This window comes from Panthera leo, chromosome D4 (genome assembly GCF_018350215.1).
Source record: "Panthera leo isolate Ple1 chromosome D4, P.leo_Ple1_pat1.1, whole genome shotgun sequence".
NCBI lineage: Eukaryota > Metazoa > Chordata > Mammalia > Carnivora > Felidae > Panthera > Panthera leo.
The window spans coordinates 85607019-85627041 of NC_056691.1; the positions used below are offsets into that span (position 1 = coordinate 85607019).

The 20023-nt window shown below is 46.5% G+C and overlaps 1 protein-coding gene across 3 annotated transcripts in view; it reads left to right on the plus strand.

Annotated features, from left to right (window-relative positions):
* The window catches only part of GARNL3 (GTPase activating Rap/RanGAP domain like 3), a 149728-nt gene that overhangs the window by 3014 nt on the left and 126691 nt on the right, over positions 1 to 20023 (plus strand). For 2 of the 3 annotated variants that reach the window (XM_042914066.1, XM_042914068.1), the window contains exon 2: positions 13628 to 13798. In XM_042914066.1, the coding sequence (XP_042770000.1) occupies positions 13656 to 13798 (143 nt within the window). In that variant the 5' untranslated portion in view covers positions 13628 to 13655. Of the gene's footprint in view, positions 1 to 12105; positions 12214 to 13627; positions 13799 to 20023 lie in introns of those variants that run through there. The other variant, XM_042914067.1, reaches the window with a different exon arrangement.

The following is a 20023-nucleotide window of genomic DNA, read 5'->3' on the forward strand; positions in this document are numbered from 1 at the left end:
TATCTTTTCCTTATTGAAGCACGTTATTAAGGAAATTAATTTTTTTGGTCAAATATGTAGCACATTTTTTGCGGTTCATTATTTGCCTTTTAACTTCATGATGTTTTTTGATAAAGTTTTTGTTATTTTAAAAAATTTAGTCAAATATATTTATTCCTCCTGTGTGTGCTTAATTAGAAAATAATTTGCTAACTTGAAACAGATGCTCATCTACAATTTCTCTTATTTTTGTTGCTTAAAAAAATATTCCTCGGCGGGGCGCCTGGGTGGCTCGGTCGGTTGAGCTTCTGACTCTTGATTTCAGCTCAGGTCATGATCCCAGAGTCATGGGATTGAGCCCCGACTCCGTCTCCGCACTGAGCATGGAGCCCGCTTGAGATATTCTCCCTTTCTCTCTCTCTCTCTCAAAATTCCTCTTTGATTCATTAATCCAATTATGTCACTTTTAAGGGAAACTATTAACAGCTGGCTTGTATTGGGTTGACAGAATGGACAATTAGGGCCGTGGGAAGAAACATCACCTGTGATATATCTTAACCACATGAGTGTGTGGGTCCCTATAGCAGGCCTATTGTTCCAGAAAGTTCAGGGTGGTGATGGGGTGTGGAGGTGCTTAGAAGGCTCTGCCGGTGATTCTGACGGACCACCAGGGATGAGAGCCTCAGCCTCACTTGTGAGCATGCTGCCAGATTCGCCTCCCTGACTCCAGAGTCCTCAATTACTTCTCATTTCCTGTTGTGCAAAAAGTTTAAATGCCACCATCTCGTGTATAGGGCCTTTCAGAATCTGGTTTAACCATATTTACTCAATCATCTTGTTGACATCGGGAAAAAAAGCATTACTTTCAAAATGGCAACTGTCTTTGCTAAATATCCTGTGTCAGCTCTGTTCACTGGCAGGCAGACACAGTCCGTGATGAATGTAAAGGAGGAAGGTATGGCCCAGGCGTTAGGCATCCAGCCAGGTGGCGATGAGAAAGACCAGCTGGGAAATGTGGAGGCCAGAGGGCAAGACAGTTAGGCTGTTAAACCCCTTGCCCTGGATGTGTTTGTTCTCATTTTCTAGGAAGGCGTATCAGATTGTGTTCAAGAACGAGGGCTTTAGAGTGAGACACACCTGGGTTCAAGTTTCTGTCTTTTCGGTTGTCATGTGTGTGGCCTTGGCCAAGTTGCTTAACCCTCTGACCTTTGGTTAACCCATTTGTAAAATGACGGTAACACCTATCTTACAGTTCTGATGTCGGCTTTAAGTGAACTGATTTATGCAAAGCACTAAAAACAGCATCTGGCACAGAGCATTACTAAATGGCAACTGTTATGGACAAAAATGATTAACATTTATATGCAAGTTCTCAACCTTTCCCTTCCTCTTGCCTCATTAAAATTCTAGCTTTATTTAATTTCTCCTCCTCCCCTACCCTCAGAGCAAGGTCCTGCCTTGCTTTTTTGCATCTTTGAGCTGCAGATTTAGGAAGAGAGGGATTGAGGAGGACACTAGGTACACAGGGCAGTGGTGAAAACTGGCTGATAAAAAAACTTTCAGGGGGTGTTTAGAGGGGAGAGGTACAGAAACTCACCCACCTTATATGAGGGAGACTAATAGGTCTCCCTCTTGTTTTCGTGGCTCAAAGATGTATTTTTTTAATGTTTTTTTTTTTAATGTTTATTTATTTTTGAGACAGAGAGAGACAGAGCATGAATGGGGGAGGGGCAGAGAGAGAGGGAGACACAGAATCGGAAGCAGGCTCCAGGCTCTGAGCCATCAGCCCAGAGCCCGACGCGGGGCTCGAACTCACGGACCGTGAGATCGTGACCTGAGCCGAAGTCGGACGCTCAACCGACTGAGCCACCCAGGCGCCCCTCAAAGATGTATTTTAAGAAATATATCTATTATCTTTTGTGACTTTGTGGTGATCGAGAAATACATTTGATGAACCAGAGTTATTTTAAGTGACTCTATTGCTTTACTATCATTTTGGCTGCAATACTTCATGGAGCCGAACCACACGTGAGCCACAGTATTAGGGTTACTAACGTGTAGGATTGAATTTGAAAGGCAGATTCTAAAGGTCAAAGACTTTCAACAACGCGTCACTTAAGTTAGCCTCTCAGCGGTTCTTCAAGTGTGGTCTCTGGACCTACGGCATCAACTTGTTAGAGATGCGGATTCTCAAGCCCAACCTCAAATGTGCTGAATCAGAATCTCTGGGGATGGGGCTCAGGAAACTGTATTTGGGAACCAGGCTCTCTTGTCCAAATACGGTGGTTCTCAAACCGAACATATATGAGAATCATTAGGAGGACTTCTCAGAGCAGTTCTTGGGGCCCACCCCCACAGATTCTGATTCACTAGGTCTGGGTGGGTCTATCAATTGTATTCTTTTTTGTTGTTGTTGTTAATGTTTATTTATTTATTTTTGAGGGAGGGGGGTAAGCCGGGGGGAGTGCGCAGAGAGAGAGGGAGACACAGAATCCGAAGCAGTCTCCAGGCTCCGAGCTGTCAGCACAGAGCCCGACGTGGGGCCCAAACTCACAAACCCTGAGATCATGACTGAGGCGAACAGAGGCCCAACCGACTGAGCCACCCAGGCACCTCCTATGAATTGTATTTCTAACAAGCTTACAGTACTACGGGTCCAGGGGTAGATTTTGGAAACCACCCTGCTAGGTCCCTGCCGGAATTTTTTTTTTTTTTTTTTTTTTTTTTTTTTTTACAACAGACTTCATAGCTGATCACCTTCTGCTTATTACGTCTAAGGTCAAGGAGCCCACTACTGCGAGCTTTTTTGTTATTGGGCAACTCTGTGACCTTTCCTTAATAATGAAGTCAAAGCTTGCCTCATTATGTTTACCACGAATCATTCACGATTCTGCTTTCATAGCTGCTTGCAGCAACAATGCCTGTGGCTCTGATGCCAGGTAAAAAGTGATGGCTTGGATGGTGGGGTGCAGACTCAGTGGTCAACTGGTTCTTACTCCTCTCTGGCTACCCCGGTGTGATCATCAAGCAGTTCTTCTGTAGCCGCAAGCAGGATTAGTATTGCATTGCATCTTTTCTGATGGGCGCCTTACCGGTGGTTAATTTTTCTTCTTGGTTCGTGCAATTGCAACATCCTGGAGTAAACCAAGCAAGCCCTGGGGTAGGACAGACCCAGGTGCTCAAATATTGTTATCCATAGGCTTTCTTCATTTTCTGGGTTGACTTTGTTTTCCAGGTCTTTCCGCATTTAGGCAAAGAAAGTTAACCATTTTGGGCTTAACTTTCTTTTTTTTAATTAATTTTTTAAATGTTTATTTATATTAGAGAGAGAGTGAGACAGAGGGCGAGTGGGAAAGGAGCAGAGAGAGAGAGGAGACACGGAATCCAAAGCAGGCTCCAGGCTCTGAGCTGTCAGCACAGAGCCCAACGCAGGGCTCAAGCCCACCGACTGCAAGATCATGACCTGACCCAAAGTCTGACAGTTAACCAACTGAGCCACCTAGGCGCTGCGGGCTTACTTTCTACCAGTATACAATCCCAGCAGAAAGGTAGTGCCTCTCTTTCAATCGTTTTAGGGCATGTTTTCCAAGCTTGGCATTCATTGTATCTCTCGGGTTGTATGCTCATCCCTGAACCAATCTTTTTGGCCAGAAGTGGGTAAAGCGTGCTCATTGGCCGAGTCTAGATCAAGTGCCCAACCCAGAACAGAGGGATTAGATTGCTTCTATCCATAGAGACCAAGAGGCAGTGATTACCCAAAGGAAAATCCATAGTGCTATTGCCAGAAGGGAACTGGATACTGGTTTGACCCCTCAAAGGTATCACCACATTTGGGAAGCTTTTCAAAATACAGATACCCCGATGACACCCGAGAGTCACAGCATTGGGGTTTCTGCATCTTTTAGTTCTCGTCGTAAAAGACTACCTTAGTTGAGTGTTGAAAGTATGCTTACTAAGTTTAGCCGCAGTGGGTGCGGAGCCCTACATAGAGATTTTGAATCACAAATAGAAAACATATTTTCTCCTTTCTCAAATATTGCTTCCTACATAGTGGCTTCCTTGTTAGTAACGCATATAACCCACACCTTGTGAGAATACAAGACAAAAGCTTTTTGTTCCTGAACATGGCTTTCAAGGCCAAGATAGGGTCACAAAAGAACAATTATCTCTTATGCATTGTATTGCCTTCTTCTTCCTTGTGTTTCTCCCGACTTCGAGATTCTTTGATTTTTTTTTTTCTTTTTTTTCCAGGAGACTCTCTTCCCCCAGGTAGTTTCATAAACAATTATTTTCATGTGGGCTGTTTTCATAATCTTCATTCCTCTATATTATGTAGTTATTCTTTTTGTTTGTGTTGGGCTGTTAAGTATTTAATCACAAATAAATCTGCCGCTGTCAGTTTTCTTTTGGAAAAACAGCAGTCTTCCTGGGAAGGATTATTAAGAGCTGTCTTGTATTGGGCTGACATAATGGGCTCTTAGGGCCAACAGAAGAAAATTAATTTTCATATTATGTCTGTTCTCCTAAGAGAAGGGAAAAAAACAAGTTTTATTATTCACCAAGAGTTTAAGTTAATGCAAACCAGCTTCCTTTCTCAGAGGAAGACAATAGTCAAATTCATTTTGCTTTAGAAGGTTAATATGAGAAATTATGTTTGGTTGTCTGGTTTCCAGAGTTAAAGATCTGAGCAGAGATGGAGCCTGACAGACAGTGCTATAAGAAAACTATTAGACATTTGGCCTGTACAGTGAGACTCACTGCTGGTTTTCCTGAGGGAAAAAAATTTCTAAAGCAGCATATGCAAGTGCAGGGGTGTGGGAAAATATGAGCCACACATCTGCTTGTCTCTGGAGCTAGGATCTTGGAGGACAGGAGGCAGATGCGGGTTAGCAACGAGGTGTCGCTGCCGAAGGAGGTTTGTGTTAAAGGCTGTTCCTGTTCCTGCAGGATTGCTTGTGAAAGTAAAAAAGAAAAAAAAAAAAGCCATTGGGAGCATAGCAATATAACGCTAATAATTTGATGCCAAAAAGATTAAAAAGATTGACGTCAATCTCTGTTTTCTGAGTTGGAAAGATACCGAGGATATTCGTAGATGTTAAGTGAAAAGAAGCGAGTGGCTTCTTCTGGTCATAGCATAGCAAGTGTGTAGAATTACAAATGGGATTTAAAGTTTTCTAGGAGCCATATCTTTTTTTTTTTTTTTTTTTTAAGTAGGCTCCGTGTCCAACACGGGGCTCAAACTCACAACCCTGAGATTGAGTCACGTACCCTACCAACTGAGTAAGCCAGGCTGACTCACCCCCTGTGGTCGCCATATCTTAAAAAGTAAAAAGGAACAGGTGAAATTAATTTTAACAGTTTTTATTTTTGCTAACTTACTATATCCAAAACGTGACCCTTTTAACATGTAATCAATATTAAAAATAACGAAGATCATTTACTTTTTCTTTTGGTACTTTCTTCGAATTCTGGTGTGTATCTTACACTCACGGCATCTCAGTGGAGACCAGCCACATTTCAAGTGCTCAGCAGCCACATGGGCTCTGCCGCTCCCTCGCTGGATAGCACAGATAGGGATTTTGGGGAGGAAGTTTGTGAAAGCGTCCATTAAGGTTTTTGTTTGTTCCCTCACTGCAACTGTGAATCACCGTGAAATAGGAGAAGGAAACAAATGGGTGTGGGGCGGGGGGGGGGGGGGGGAAGGATACCAGAAGACTTTAGGAAAAAGGAATCACTAACTAAACATTAGTCAGAAAGGACGACTGTAATTTGATGGACTTCCATGAACTGTTCGCATAAATCCCAACTAAAATTTAGACTTGGAGAGTTAAATGTGAAACCATTGTGTCACGGATACAGGATGTAATTTAAAAAAAAATTGGTTGGTGGGGGTGGGTAATGATTCTCTGTGTCAGATGTTGCTGATAGGTCAAACAAGAGAAAGAACTTAGAACTGACTGTTGGGTTTAGCATCGTGGGGTCATTGGTGGCCTTTGACAAGAACAGTTTCTTTGGAACAGCGGAGAGAAAGTCACCCTGGCTTGACTTCAAGAGATCAAGGAAAGGGACTAGAAACCATGAATACGGTGAGCTCTCCTCTGGCGTGGAAGGGCTACGAGTTGAAAAATTGTTGGTTGGTTTTATTTGGTTTTGATTTGGGGTTTTCTACTTTTGCTTTTGTTTTAAAAAGAAGTTTATGTCCGATGGGACCGATCCAGTAAAGAGAAAAGATTTCAGTAGCGGGGGAGGGTGTTTTACGTGATAAAGAGAAAATTCACAGAGGCTATAATAGCTGCCTGCCCAGATTTGAAAGCGTGTCAAATGAAAAAGGAATTGGGCCCACTCCACTCTGTGTATGGCCCTGGGCTAGACCTAAAATCACAGTGGGTATGAGGGATAATAAAACAGATTGGGCTCGATACATGAAAGTACATTCCAGCAGTCAGGACGCCCCATGCTAGCACGGCTTGCTTCAAGATGCAGCAAAATTTGTATTACTGGAGATGTTAAAGCATCTATAGGTCAGACTAGTATCTCTCAACTCTTTTGTGTTTTCAGTACACTTGTGGATACACCAGTTTTTGGTGGCACACTTGAAAAGACGCAAAGCAGTGTTAAGCTGGTCAGGGACAGGGATAGCATAATCGTTACCCACCTCCAGCAGTGACCTGAGAAGCACCTCCAATTAGCATGCTGTCCTTTTGCTTGTCCTTCAGCACTTCTTCGCTGTGTGAGCAGAAACGGCTTAGTGCTCTAAGCACGCTCTCTCTTATATTCAAAAGGCAGAATTTCCACATATTCCAGAAAAGTCCAGTCTTACGTTGTTGCCACTGAAGGTTATACCCACCATTACAACCCCCACAGAAGAAACTCTCGCCCTGCTCCACACTCTGCACAGGGTCACATGAACCATTCAGCTCAAAATCCAATCTGATAAACATCCCTCTCGGAGGCCTATCATTCGGGAATCGCTTGCAGACCACAGAGTCCTCTCTACCTGGTATAAGCAGAATGAGATTTAATTGTGGCACGGGGAAGTGAGTGCTCACAAAGTTGTGGGCAGGGTGGATAGCAGACTCCAGTCTGGGAGTCTGGGAGCCCGGGAGCCCCCAGGAATAGCTCCTAGGCCCCAGAACCACTGTGCTCTGCCCTGACCAGGAAGGCTGCCATTGATAACAAGAAGCTGACGGGTCAAGCAGCTGTCACCACCTTAGCTGGCTGCAGAGCCATGCTACCAACTCTGCTTTGATCCCCAAGCTGCCACTGAGGCTTCAGAAAGCTATAGATTCAAGAAGCTGCTGACTCCAGAACCACAACAGCTCTGTCATGATCTCTGAAAGCAAGATGGCGCCCCGTATCCTCTTTATGAATCCTCCAGACTTTGTTCTGAGGGAGAGGCTCTCGTGAGTGCATCTGATTTGTGGAATCGAATTCATCTGCAGAACTCTGAACTGCAACGAAGGGTAGGACGTTGACGTTCCGGCTTTCTAACTGTTGCGCACCGGAATGGGGCTGCGATGGGTATTGAGTAAGTCATTCCACGGGGACTGCCACAAACAGCATCTTTCTTTAATCGCGGCAAAAATCAATTAGACACGTGGATCAAAAGTTAGTAGCAAGCCAGTGAGGGTTCCTGTACGGAGGTAAAAACGAGAAATCAGCCCTCAGCTAGCTGGCTGAAGTAGACTTGCCAACTCTCCGTGTCAATGATTCTATAGTTTTAGCACAAATGGAAGTGAGGGCGTAAGTACCGATCTTGCATCTTATGACAGGAGAGGAAAGTGTCTTTAGAGGGGCTGCCAGCCATTAAGTATTTTCCAGTGTCAGTGCCATATATCAGGCCTGGATTGATGTCTTGCAGATGGATCGTCTTTGCTCCATGCACTTGTCACAATGCTCACAAAGTAGCTGCCTGTCAGAGATGGGCAAAGAAATAGAGCAGGTCCCACAGCGGTCTGATTCAAGCCACCAGTGTGCCCTCATTCAAGAAAGGCCAAAATAGTCTGACATAGTCTCCCTATTCCAAGCGAGTATTTCCCTCGTGGTTTTGTATTCACATGGTTACCTCCTCATTCAGCAAATAGCAAGTACTTCTGTTTGCTAGGCACCGGAGATACCCAGTGAATAAGACAGGTGGGGCTCCTGCTCTCATGGAGAGAACATTCTAGTGGAGGGAGGAGACAAGGTACCAGTGAACAAATGTATAACGTTTGCAGACAGAGGGATTCTGCCTTCCCATGCCCCGAGCTCCGCTCCCTCCCTTGACTGCTGAGCCAGCTCAGACCCCAAAAGCTGACGTTGATTTGAAGAGAGGCAAGAATGATGATGTGTGCTTGATTGAGGTTGTTTTCAGCCAACAATCAGAGCAAGGATTAATGTGTCAGATCAAGGGCTCATGGGAGTGGGTGTGGCTCTCAGAAGGCTTCCAGGTTCCTCCTGGGATGTCAGCGGAAGCTCTGTGATCAGCGCAGCCTGCACCGAGGGGGAGGTCAGCCACTTCGAAGGAGCCAGAACTGAGACCTTGTTGCCTTTTATGTCATTTTGCTGCTGCCTTTGGGGATCTGCCTCCCAGCGTTGGAGACAGCGCTGGTGCCCCAGTGGTGTCCTTCCGTGGTCTGTTTCTTGCTGCATCACGGACGGGGCCTGGCCTCAGCCACCGCAGCTGCTGGTCCCCACCTGGGGCGCCCGGCTGAGTTCCGCTCAATGGCTGCTGATGCTTCCTCGCGGCCATCAGCAGAGAGCTCACTGTGAAGCAGTCCACATGTCTCTACTCACATCCCTTAAGACTCACGACACTAACACTCAAGGCACACTGAGGGCTTGGGAGTTACAACCTGAGAGGGGAAAACTGTAAACTGTTTCTGAGGGCTGCTCTGCGTAAAAACCCAGGCACCTGCCAAAGGCCCCCTCCCAGAGGTTCGCTCACCAGCACCTGTTTTCTTCTCCTTCGGGCCGTCTCCCTCCCAGGAAGCTCAAGGACACTGAATCAGCCTTTTCCCAGCCACAGTTCTAGGGCATTTTACCTTAGAGCCATATGAAGTCTGTCTGTTGTGTTATTTGATCGTTTGTTTTGAGAGAGTTCTTGTTGTTTTGTTGTTTTTTTGTTTTGTTTGAGAAAACAAAGCTGTTAACATGTTTTCATCTGATACCTGTTAAAAATCTTCTGGTCTGTCCTCTTCATCTGCCTTTGGCAAATGTTTTTTTCATAGGTCCTGGGCTGGTTTGTTCCTGCCTGTCCCTTTCAGAATTGAAGCAGTTCTGTCCGGGTCTGTGTTTAACCATTAATAACGTGGGCAGATTTACCTCGACTCCCTTCCCTAGTCTTCTGAGCAACGGTGCGTCTTCTCTGTCAGAGCTGGAGCTGGAGGTCTGGCCTCGATGCTCCTCAGGAAGCAGGAAGAGTCCAGAGACCGTGGGAATGTGCCATCTGTTTTTCCTCTCTCCTCGGGCTCTTGTTCCCATCTGCCAGCCCCCGTGCCTGTTGTGTTTGTGAGCCCGTGGCAGGACTCGCCTGGAATTTCCAGGGCAAACAGGCCCCTCCAAAGGGGGCCTGGGTCAGCGTCACCTCCCATGACTCGCGGGCCTTCTTGTGGTGGACTCCAGTGTACTTTTGGCTAATGTCTTTCAAGAGGGTCAAATGGCTCCTAAGATAGACTTTTTCCTCCCGCCTTCAGCCTTTCCTCAGATTAGGCCAGCCCTTCTTATTAGCATGCTGAGGCAGTGGACGTGAGAGAGACAGAGAAAGAGTGAGAAGAAACAGCTTCTTCCCAGTCTTGCCCAGGCTTCCAGTCCTCATTCCCCCAAATCAGGTATTGTCAGGCCTTTAGAACATTCTTGCTCACCTCCCTCACCTTACGTAAGGTGGTGGAACGCGGTGTTCGCTTTCAAATTCGTCCACACATACTGTGTATAGCGGATCTTCAGAGCACGGAGTTTGGCCATTCTCTTATTTCAGTAAGTTTCTATATATTGGACTATTTTTGCTTACTTCCGCGGGTTCCAAGGAATTATGCCAAAGCACACTTACTCTGCCATCCTTCCAAGAAGTTCCTCAATTGCTAACTATATTAAGGAGTGAGACCATAAAGATAAAATGTCAGGAGATTAAGAGGAAAATACATTTTTTTTAAAATTGGGAAGTTAAACCTAAAAAAGATAACAAATGAATGAAAGGATTAACACGGACCGGTGACGAGACAGAATTTGAACAGTTAGAAAATGAAGCTCAAGAAGTAGCCGAAAGGTTAAAAAGCGAAACTCGAAGGGTAAAGTTCTGGCAAACGGATACAATTGGTTGGCAAAATCTAAAAGAGCTAGCATTTAAGTATTTTTAAGCAACGTTAAAGAGTCAAGGGCTAGAGAATCACATGCTAAGACAATGAAAGAATCTAAGTCTTTAAAGGTTAAAGTAAACTAAAAGGTTGAATGGAAGCCGTATATAAGGTTTATCTCATTCTATAATATTCCATATTAAAGATGTACCTGTAGGGGCACCTGACTGGCTCAGTCAGAAAAGCATGCAACTCTTGATCTTGGGGTCATGAGTTCAAGCCCCACTTGGGGTGTAGACATTGCTTAAATAAAAAAATAAAAAAATAAAAGATGTACCTGTAGTGATTGACTTACAGAGGTGTCTAAGAGTGTGTTTAGGTAGAAAAGTGCCAGAATATTGCACGGTCTGCATATGTAAACGTCCCACCAAGCTTTGCAGACAGGTAGAGAAAGGAGCCCTACGGATCCACCGCTCTGGTAACTGGAAGCAGGAAGGGAGTGGACATGGATGTTGTGGGCACAGTCAGGTACCCCGCCAGGTCCCCTCACTATTTCTGGGCCCTTCTCGCCTCCCCTCTTCGGTGCACTGTGGCTCCAACACCCACACCAGCCTTGCCTCCTCTTAGATGCGCTGCCCTCGCTCCTCTGTAGCTGCTCTGTGCGTTCGTGCAGGGCTCCGCGTACCTGGGGGTTTGCTCCAACCCCACCTTTGGCCCTCAGCTCCTTCTCTCAGGCGGGACGGCTGAGGTGCTGTCCAAAATCTAAAGCAAGCCACATAGGTGATTTTACATTTTCTAGTGGCCACTTTAAAATTAATTCTAGTAACAGAATTTTATCTCCATGTAATCAATCTAGAAGTGATTAATGAAATGTCCAAAATCCTTTTGTATGTGTATTAACTCTTTGAAATCAATGTGTATTTCATGCTTCCACATCTCACTTTGCCCACATTTCAGTTACTCAGTTGTCCCATGTGGCAAGTGGTGGCCACTTTGGACAGCCCAGCTCACCCAACCTGAAGCTGTCCCCTCAGAGGACTTTGCCTGCAAATGAAACCTCACGGCCCTGCCTTGCTTCCTCCACTCCTTTGTGGGCTTCTTTTAGGAGTGCGCTTTTTTTGTTTTTGTTTTTTTTTAAGTTTATTTTTAGGGGGGCACCTGGGTGGCTTCGTCGGTTAAGCATCCGACTTTGGTTCAGGTCATGATCTCATGGTTCGTGAGTTCAAGCCCCGTGTCAGGCTCTGTGCTGACAGCTCAGAACCTGGAGCCTGCTTTGGATTCTGTGTGCCCCTCTCTGCCCCTCCCCTGCTCATGTTCGCTTGCATGCTCGCTCTCTCTCTCGCTCACTCTCTCTCTCTGTCTCTCAAAAATAAACATTAAAATAAAAAATTTAAGATTATTTTTATTTATTTTGAGAAAGAGAGCACGAGCAAGGGAGGGGCAGAGAGAAAAAGAGACAGAATCCCAAACAGGCTCCACGCTGTCAGCACAGAGCCCAACGTGGGGCTCAAACTCCCGAACTATGAGATCACGACCCGGGCCCAAAATCAAGAGTCAGATGTTTAACCGACTGAGCCACTCAGGTGCCCCTAGGAGCACAATCTTAATAAATCTTTTGCATATAAGTAATTTTTTTTTTTCTGTAATTTAAAAAGTCTGGAGGGTTCAAAAGGAAACAAAAATTGTATCTCTCACCGGGAAGCCCTGCTTCATGGTTGGTTGGTTGGTTGGTTGGTTAGTTTATTGCTAAGGCAGCCATAAATTCTAGGGAGTCTGGGTTTCAGAAGACTGGGGGGGGGGGGCGCGTCTCACTGAGTAAAGAACAACTGATAACATCCGAGATCCTTGTTTCTTGCCGTTTGTCAGATGTGGAAGGCTTGGGCCTTTGGTGTCTGTCCGGTTGGTGCCGAGATAAATAGCCTAAAGCCATCCTAGGCTAAGATTATCTGGAAGTCTGGCTCAGGTATGCAGCCTGTGGGCTCCCCGGGGCCAGGAAGCCACAGGGGGGAAGCTGGGTCATGGCTCACAAAGGAGGATGCCAGGGCGACCTGGCAACGGCGGACCTTTTTTCTTTTTTAACGTCCCTGCAGCCTCACTGGTACCACTGTAGCAGCTTGCGAGTGGGCAGCGCCTGTCTGGCTCCACACCGCCCTGTATAGACTCCCTTCTCTTGGCATCCAGTCCGCGGCAGGATGGTGGTTCCCCGTGCAGATGCCTCTTCCTCATTGATGATGCTGCTTGAGCCAGCAGGCCTTCTGCGCTCGGCCTTGTCACAGTCTTTACTGAGAAGGCATTATGAAGAGGCCCTTTTGGCCATAGCGTCATCTCAGATAGCTTTTTATTTCTACTTTTGCATTTCTGAGCAATTGGATTTTGTTTGCTTATTTGTCACTAGAAGTAGAGGTGAGTGAAGAAGGCTACTAATTGGCTCAGAAAATAAGGCCAGTCGGGAGCAGAGATACCCCCCTTTCTCTCACAGAGCCGCCCCTTCCTCCCACAGCTACCTTTCCCACCTTCCTCGCTGTGTCATCAAAGAAAGGAGCCAGACAGGTTGCAGGAACCCATTTCTCGATTTATTCCTGTGCGCCACTTGATTCGACAGGCTTTTGCAGCTTAGGTACTGTGTATGCTTTTAGTCTTGAAGTGTGGATTTGGTTCTTTTCATCTACAGTGTTGTTGCGAGTATAGGCCCTTTTAGTGGCTTTTTTTTTGCATATTTTAATTGGAAATGAGGAGAGAAGACCCACGCACTCCTGGACTCACACAGTGATGGCCGGGAGGTCCCTCCTTTGGTGATTCTCCAGAAGCACTTTAGGCAGAGCTTTCTCTTACTGAATGAAGGTGGCCTTTTTTTTTTTTCTTTTTCAAAGCTTATTTTGAGAGAGAGAGCACACGCACAAGCGGGGCAGGAGCAGAGAGAGAGAGAATCCCAACATGGGGCTCGATCCCACAAACTGCGAGATCATGACCTGAGGCGAAATCAAGACTTAGCTTAATCGACTGAGCCACCCGGGGGGGCAAATGTTTCCTTTTCTGAATGAGTTTGTGACAGCTTGCATGCTCACTGGTCCTCCTTTTACCTTAGACCCCACTGGCTCTTGACACAGTGGATGACTTCGCTTAGTACTGAGGGATGTGAGAGGATTGCGTGGGTCCTGGGGCGCACTCCTCCCCCAGTGCGCCCAGGCATCACCTCCGCACAGCGAGGGGGTGCTACTGTCTCGGTGGGGCATCTGGGTCTGGCAAGTGCCGTGGCTTCACCCCCCTCCCCCAACTTCCTAATGGGGCTGGCCTCTAGGGGACAGTGTCAGAGTAGGCCAGTGATCGGCCTGCCACTCCTCTGCTCTCAGTGCCTTTCCCAACTCCTTCTGCTTCAGCTCGGCACCCCAGCCTCCAGGCCCACCGATGGATCCGCTGACGAAGGGGTCCTGCGGGAGTCAGATGGCACAAACGCTTCTATGGAAAGCCAAGTCATCGCTCTCCTTTGGCATCCCGCCTCTTCAGATGTGGCCAACAAAAGACCCTGAAGTAGAGTCCCAGGTCAACCTGTAAGTAAGTAAAAGAAACATCATCTGTTTGGGCTCGGGCTCATGCTCACTCTAACCTGAGATCCTTTAATGCACAGGAAGAAAGTACTCTTTATCTTTTTGGGGAGAAAAGGGAGGGAGGGGGGAGCGGATGTTTGGTTGGGGAATTTCTGTTCTTAGTGATGCCTTACTCGTGTATTATTTATTTACTTAGCACTAGAAACTGAGCACCCACTCCGGCCAGGCCCTGTGTCAGGCATGGTGAGCAAAATAGATGCAGTCCCTGTCTTCCGGGGGTTTGCAGCTCATGGGACAGATAGCCATGAATCAAATAGTCACACAAATAAATACTTACAAATGGTGACAAGTGCTATGTGTTGCCTTGATTCAGCAAACAGTTACAGAATGCCTTCTGTGTGCCGGCAGCATCCTGGGGATATAAGAGAATAAGACCGTTTCCTTACCCTTGAATACAAAGGGAAAAGAATCCAATATTACTGAAAAATGATAATAATTATACCATAGCTAATGTGTTAGTAGGCTCGCATCCCAGAGGGTGATAACTGGGTTTTCCTGTTTACTTCTGAATCCCCAGGGCTTTGTTATGATCTACCAAAAATACCTGTTGGATGAATGAATGAGTGAATGGAGAAGAGAATACGAGACATGGTGCTTGGTTCTCTAGGGGAATCAGAGGCGACCAGGTGCAACAACATGATTGACTTAAAAAACGAACAATATGCCTCATCAATTCAATATGACAAATATTTACCACTATGCGCTATACCCAGGGCTTTTGGGAAGCTAATTCCTAGCTGGAGGCAGGAGTCAGAATCCCTGCGGCTGGTAAACAACTTTTGCCTGAGCCCCACCCGAGAGATTCTGATTCACTGGCTCTGGAATAAGCAAAAGAGGACTCTTTTTTTTCTGTTGGCACTCACAGAACTTAGAGCCTATCCAGGGAGACCGACAAGTAACCAAATAACTCCAGTCTTGCTTGAAAAGAACCATGTATTAAAGTGCTTTAGGAGTAAGTACTCGGCTGGGGCACAGGGAAGAAAAGGGAAAACAGTTGAGATCAGCCTGGCAGGATGAGGGCAGGAACAGGGGAAGAAGTCCTCTTTAAACAGGGAGAGCTACAGAGCAAAGGCTCACATCCATGAAAAGTATGTTCCTGCAGTTTTGACAGGCGTCAGAGCAGTGGCTCTTAAGGCTGACTGCCCATGAGAATCAATCCCCCAGGAACTTTAAGAACAAAGAAGCCTGCACCCACTCCTCCCAGATTCTGAGGTCTAGGTAGGACACAAATACCAATACTTTATGCAGCTCTCCAGGTGATTCTCATATGCGGCAAAGGCTGAGAAACGCTGCTTTTACAAAAGTGACCACACGTAATGAATACAAAATAGTTGTCAGGCAGCTTATATGCCTAGCTAAGGGCTCTGAACTTTATATCTTAGGCAATTGGGGAGGGAGCCTTTGATAGCTTTTATAATCTTAAGAGATAATGCAGTGTAAAAAGTACAAGGTTCACACTGTTTAGAAAAATTCATGATTGCTAGTTCTGTAGTGGATTCTCCAGGGAAACCAGGGCAGGTCGGGAGTCACCGCGGGCTTTTCAGAGAGACCGCCATACCTTCCATAAATGGCCCGTTCATGAGAATATGAGAACTGAATCTGAAACTGAAATCTAAAATTTCAGTAAACACTGAATTATCAGAGCAAAATGATCCCGTTGCTGGCAAGGTAGACCCTCCATCTATCGAGGGTGAGGCGGAGAGAAGGGCAGCTCACGTGTCTCAAGAGAGCTCGGGGCAGAGCCCTGGCACCCAGGGGCACGACCGGCTCCGCCTCTTATAGACTTCAAGCCCCACAGTGCTCTGCGCGCATGACGCAGGCAAAGGGGCGGGCAAGACTGCAAGAGAGCCTATGAGACGTAAAAAAAAAAAAAAAAAGCGCCCACTGTTGGCACCTGGAAGGCCCTATTGGTGAGTTATCTGGTTAAGGGTGGGACCAAGTCCTGGTGATTGGTGGCAACCTTGCTGGCCAGGCTGCAGCCAGAAGGAGAGGGTGAGCACTCAGCGGCAGGACTTGAAACTGATCTACCGGGAACCACATGTTGGGTTCTCTGGAAAACGGGCTAGAAAGATGTGTAAAGATAGGTCTTTAAGAACCGCTGCCTTTCTGTGGGCTGCTCATTCATTCATTAACTCATTCATTCATTAACTCATTCATTCAACAGTATTTATTGATGACCTGTGTACCAGGCACCTGTGCAAAGATCCTCCTGTCCAAGTACCTACCAGGCCCGACCTTGCTTAGCTCCTGAGATCAGACGAGCTCGGACGTGTTCAGGGTGGTATGGGCATAGACATGTGTGCAAACATCCTAAATGCGTTTTCTCCTATGGTCTTCATGAAAAACCGACGAGGTGGCCATTGTTAACTCCATTTTACAGATAAGAGAGCTGAAGCCCAGAAGGGTTAAGAGACATGTCCAGGGCACACAGCTTGTGGCTAGGCAGAGATTTGAACCTAGGTTTGCCCAGCTCCAATGCCAATTTCCTAACCTCAGGGTGCTCAGCCATGCAGTCAGCAGCAAAGTATTTATGGAATGTCCGCATGCACAGGCATCTTGATATATGTGAATATATATGTATACATATTCAAGTGAAGAATATAACGGTCACCAATCTGGACACCAATCTGGACATATTCTGATGTCAAACAATTCACTGAGTACCCATGTGCTGTGCAGGGCCCTGTGCCAGGTACTGGGGATGCAAAGAAAGCCTCTCCTTCCAGATGAAGGGGGCTGAGGAAAGCGCTATTCCCTAGGGCAGTCCAAGGAGATCTCCCAGTGGAGGAAATACTTGAAGGGTGAGAACTTTGCCAGGCAGAGGTGGGAGAGGCCTCCCCAGACAGAGGTGACCACATGTGCAAAGTCCAGCGGCATTAAAGCACGCTGGGTGTCTGGGGAACTATGAACAGCCTTGTTTGGCCGGTGAGCCTGGCTGGCGGTGAGCCTGAGAAAATAGGTAGAAGCCTACTTTCCCCCTGGGGAGTGGCAAGGCTTAACCACCCACTAAGAAGTTTGGTCTTGAGTCCCTAAGATGGGGCATAGCATAATCAGATTTGCCTATTGGAAAAGCGACTGGTGTTGAGGGGCAGCTTGGTTGCAGTAGGATAAGGCTGGTGGTGTGGGGCCCTATTAGAGTGGCCAGGGAGGTTGATAGAAGGGTTCTAATGAGTGGCAGGAACCATGGGATTGATTCAAGCAGTATTGGAGAGGAAGATTAGAGTGGTATATATGTGGGTGGGGGTGTGTGTGAGTGAGTGACCCTTTGAGTTTTGACTCAGGCCACTGAGTGATTGGTCTTGCCATTAACAAGAGGACCCTGAGAGGATACAGTACAAAATCCAAGACAGAATAAGACAAAAGACAAAGATCATTAGGTAAATGTCATCAGTACTGAAGAGGGGTACAGTTACATCTCTGAGGGCACGAGGTACTTCGAAAAGTCTTCTCAGAATAATATGAAGTAGACCTTGAAAAGGAGAACTTCCCTTCCTTCTCTTTTTCTTAAGTGGATTTTAACAGGTAGAGAAGGGAGAGGAGGATATTTTAGATGGCCAGAACTTGGTTTGCCTCTTGTGTGGTACAGTAGTAGGAAGTCTGGAAAGTCAGACTGGGGGGCGGGGAGACATATTGTGAAAGATATTGTACGTAATCCCTGGGCCACTGGGGGACTCTGAATGGTGTTGGAGACACGCAAATGATGGTTGGAGCCCCACTTTGGCAAAGTTAATTTCACAGCTACGTACGGCAATGAGGCCAGGAGCCAGTTAAGAGATGGACTAGGATGTGTCTTCTTGGTTGTAAGTTATGTAAACCCAACCCAAATTAGTTTAGGCCAAAAAAGGAGAACGTTTGGGTTCACGTAACCAAACTAAGGAAAGGGACAGATCTGGCTTCAGGGATGGCTGGATCCAAGGACTCAAATGCTGCCAAGTCAGTCCAGCTCTCTTGTTAGTCCTTACATTCTCATTATTCTTAGCCCTGCTTCTCTGTGCCTCTTGGCCCCATTGTCTCCTACTGTCTGTGAGTTGTCACCATGTAGCAGGCAGTGTGATCTCAGGCAGCACACAACTTAAGAGGAAAGATCTTTCCCATTCGTTAAAAGAACCCTGGGGAAGGACTGTAGTTGGCCAGTCTGAGCCACATGTCCATGCCTGGTTTTGTGGGTGAGTGTACGGCCAGGGGAAGCGAAGATAGTTCTTGTTTACCCTGGTGAGCAGAGCAGCCTTGGAGAAGAAAAGGATGGTCTGCATGTAGGAGAACAGGATTCAGATGGGTCACAGAAACCAGCGGAGGGGTTTCAAGACATAGAGTGGTCTGTGACTGATCACAAAAATAACTTAGGACATGTTTTCAAAAATGTGGCTCACGGAACCTGTTTAACTGGAATCCCTAGAACTAGGTGGCACTCAGGTGGCTGGATTAAGGTGTCAAATGCGACCAAAAGTTTGCAGATCGAACTGCAATCTGACAGTTGAATGTGATGATTGGGAAGCTGTGGGGCACTTTGGAGAATAACACATTTTTGGTTGGGAAGGGAGGGCAGGAGGCACACTGCAAGATTATGCAATCCCCACTTCTTTGAACTCATAACCTTGTTTTAGGACTATTACTGACCCCAAATGAGGTAAAATTTCTTCCTAGACCTGTTTCAGCTCAGTGCCTTAGGGGAAAACTCAGGAAAGCTATAGAAAGATGGCTATTGAGGGCCATTCTGCCTTAAACAGACGTCAGCCAGAAGGGGAGGGAAGAAGGTTTGAAGAGTTTTTAATCCTCTTTGAATTACCTGCAAATTCTCTTTTATAGTCTTTCCTAGGATTCATTACAATATACTACCAAAAAGTTGGATTGCTTACAACGTGTAATTCCAACTCTATGTCCCCCTCACTAGGCTGAACTGGCAGTGGTTTACTTTTTGATCTTTTGAGGCAAGTGACCATGTATTTGGAAGAGTTTGTCTTCAAGGCATCATACAACTATTTTAGGCAGTTTTGTACTTAGACATTTTTAAAAAGTCTTATTTATTTATTTATTTTGAGAGAGCATGTGAGCGGGGGGGGGGGGAGGGAGGGGGGAGAGAGAGAGAGAGAGAGAGAGAGAGAGAGAGAGAGAGAGAGAGAGAGAGAAACCCAAGCAGGTTCTGTGCTGTTAGTCCAGAGGCCGACATGGGGCTCGATCCCATGAACTGTGAGATCATGACCTGAGCTGAAACCAAAAGTGGGATACATAACCAAATGTGCCACCCAGGCACCCCTGTACTTAGACATTTTAAAACAGCTTCCACAAGCCTTGAGAGACCTAGTCTGTTCCTGAATGAAGGGCCATGTAAATTTAAAACACAGTGCTAGAAGGTAAGCTTTTCGGTTTGCTGTCCGGGGAAATTCTATTCCCCTGTCTTCGTGTTTCTTTGGTGAAACTTCGGCTCCACCCCTGTGGAGGGAAGAGGTTGGACCACTAGCTTGTCTCGTCTTCCCTTCCCCCTCTCGCCTTTGGGGTTTGGTTGCCCGCAGATCTTGTGTGTTCTCTCCTCTCCTGTTTCCATTTGGAAAAACACACCTTAGTCCTCGTCTGCCTCGGTCTCCCCTGTTCGAGCGCGCCAATCCAGGGACAGCAATTCTGCTGACAGCCATTCAGGCAAGTATCCCACAAGTGGCTCGTGCCAAGGTCTAAACTGGAGGGACGAGAAAGTAGTAGGAAGCCCACACATTTGCCAGTGAGACTGACAGGAAGGATATTTTGGTTTCCATTTGCCTGACGCCTGTCACTAATTCTTAACCGACTCCAAACACAGAGCCCTGGTTTACTGATGAGCTCCTATGGCTCCCACGATGCTGAGACAGGCAAGGATTTGTGTGGGTCTCGTTAGATCGGAGGGTCTGGTTTGGCTTGCTTGCTTGCTTTGCCGCTCTTGTTCCTCCCTTTCTTAGCGGAACGTGTAGCACATAGAAAGTGCTCACTAAATATTTGTTGGGTGTTACATGAAGGGTGACAGAGCCGAGGTGCCAGCTAGGAGGCTTCTGTCTGCAGTGATGAGGGTCCGAGCTAACGCAGGGAACGTGGAAACGGAGAGGAGAGGAGGGGTGAGGGATTGAAAGACATTCTGGAATTCTGTACATGCCCACAGGTGCAAAAATGGCGTATAGAAGCCTGTGCGCTGCCACGGTGTTA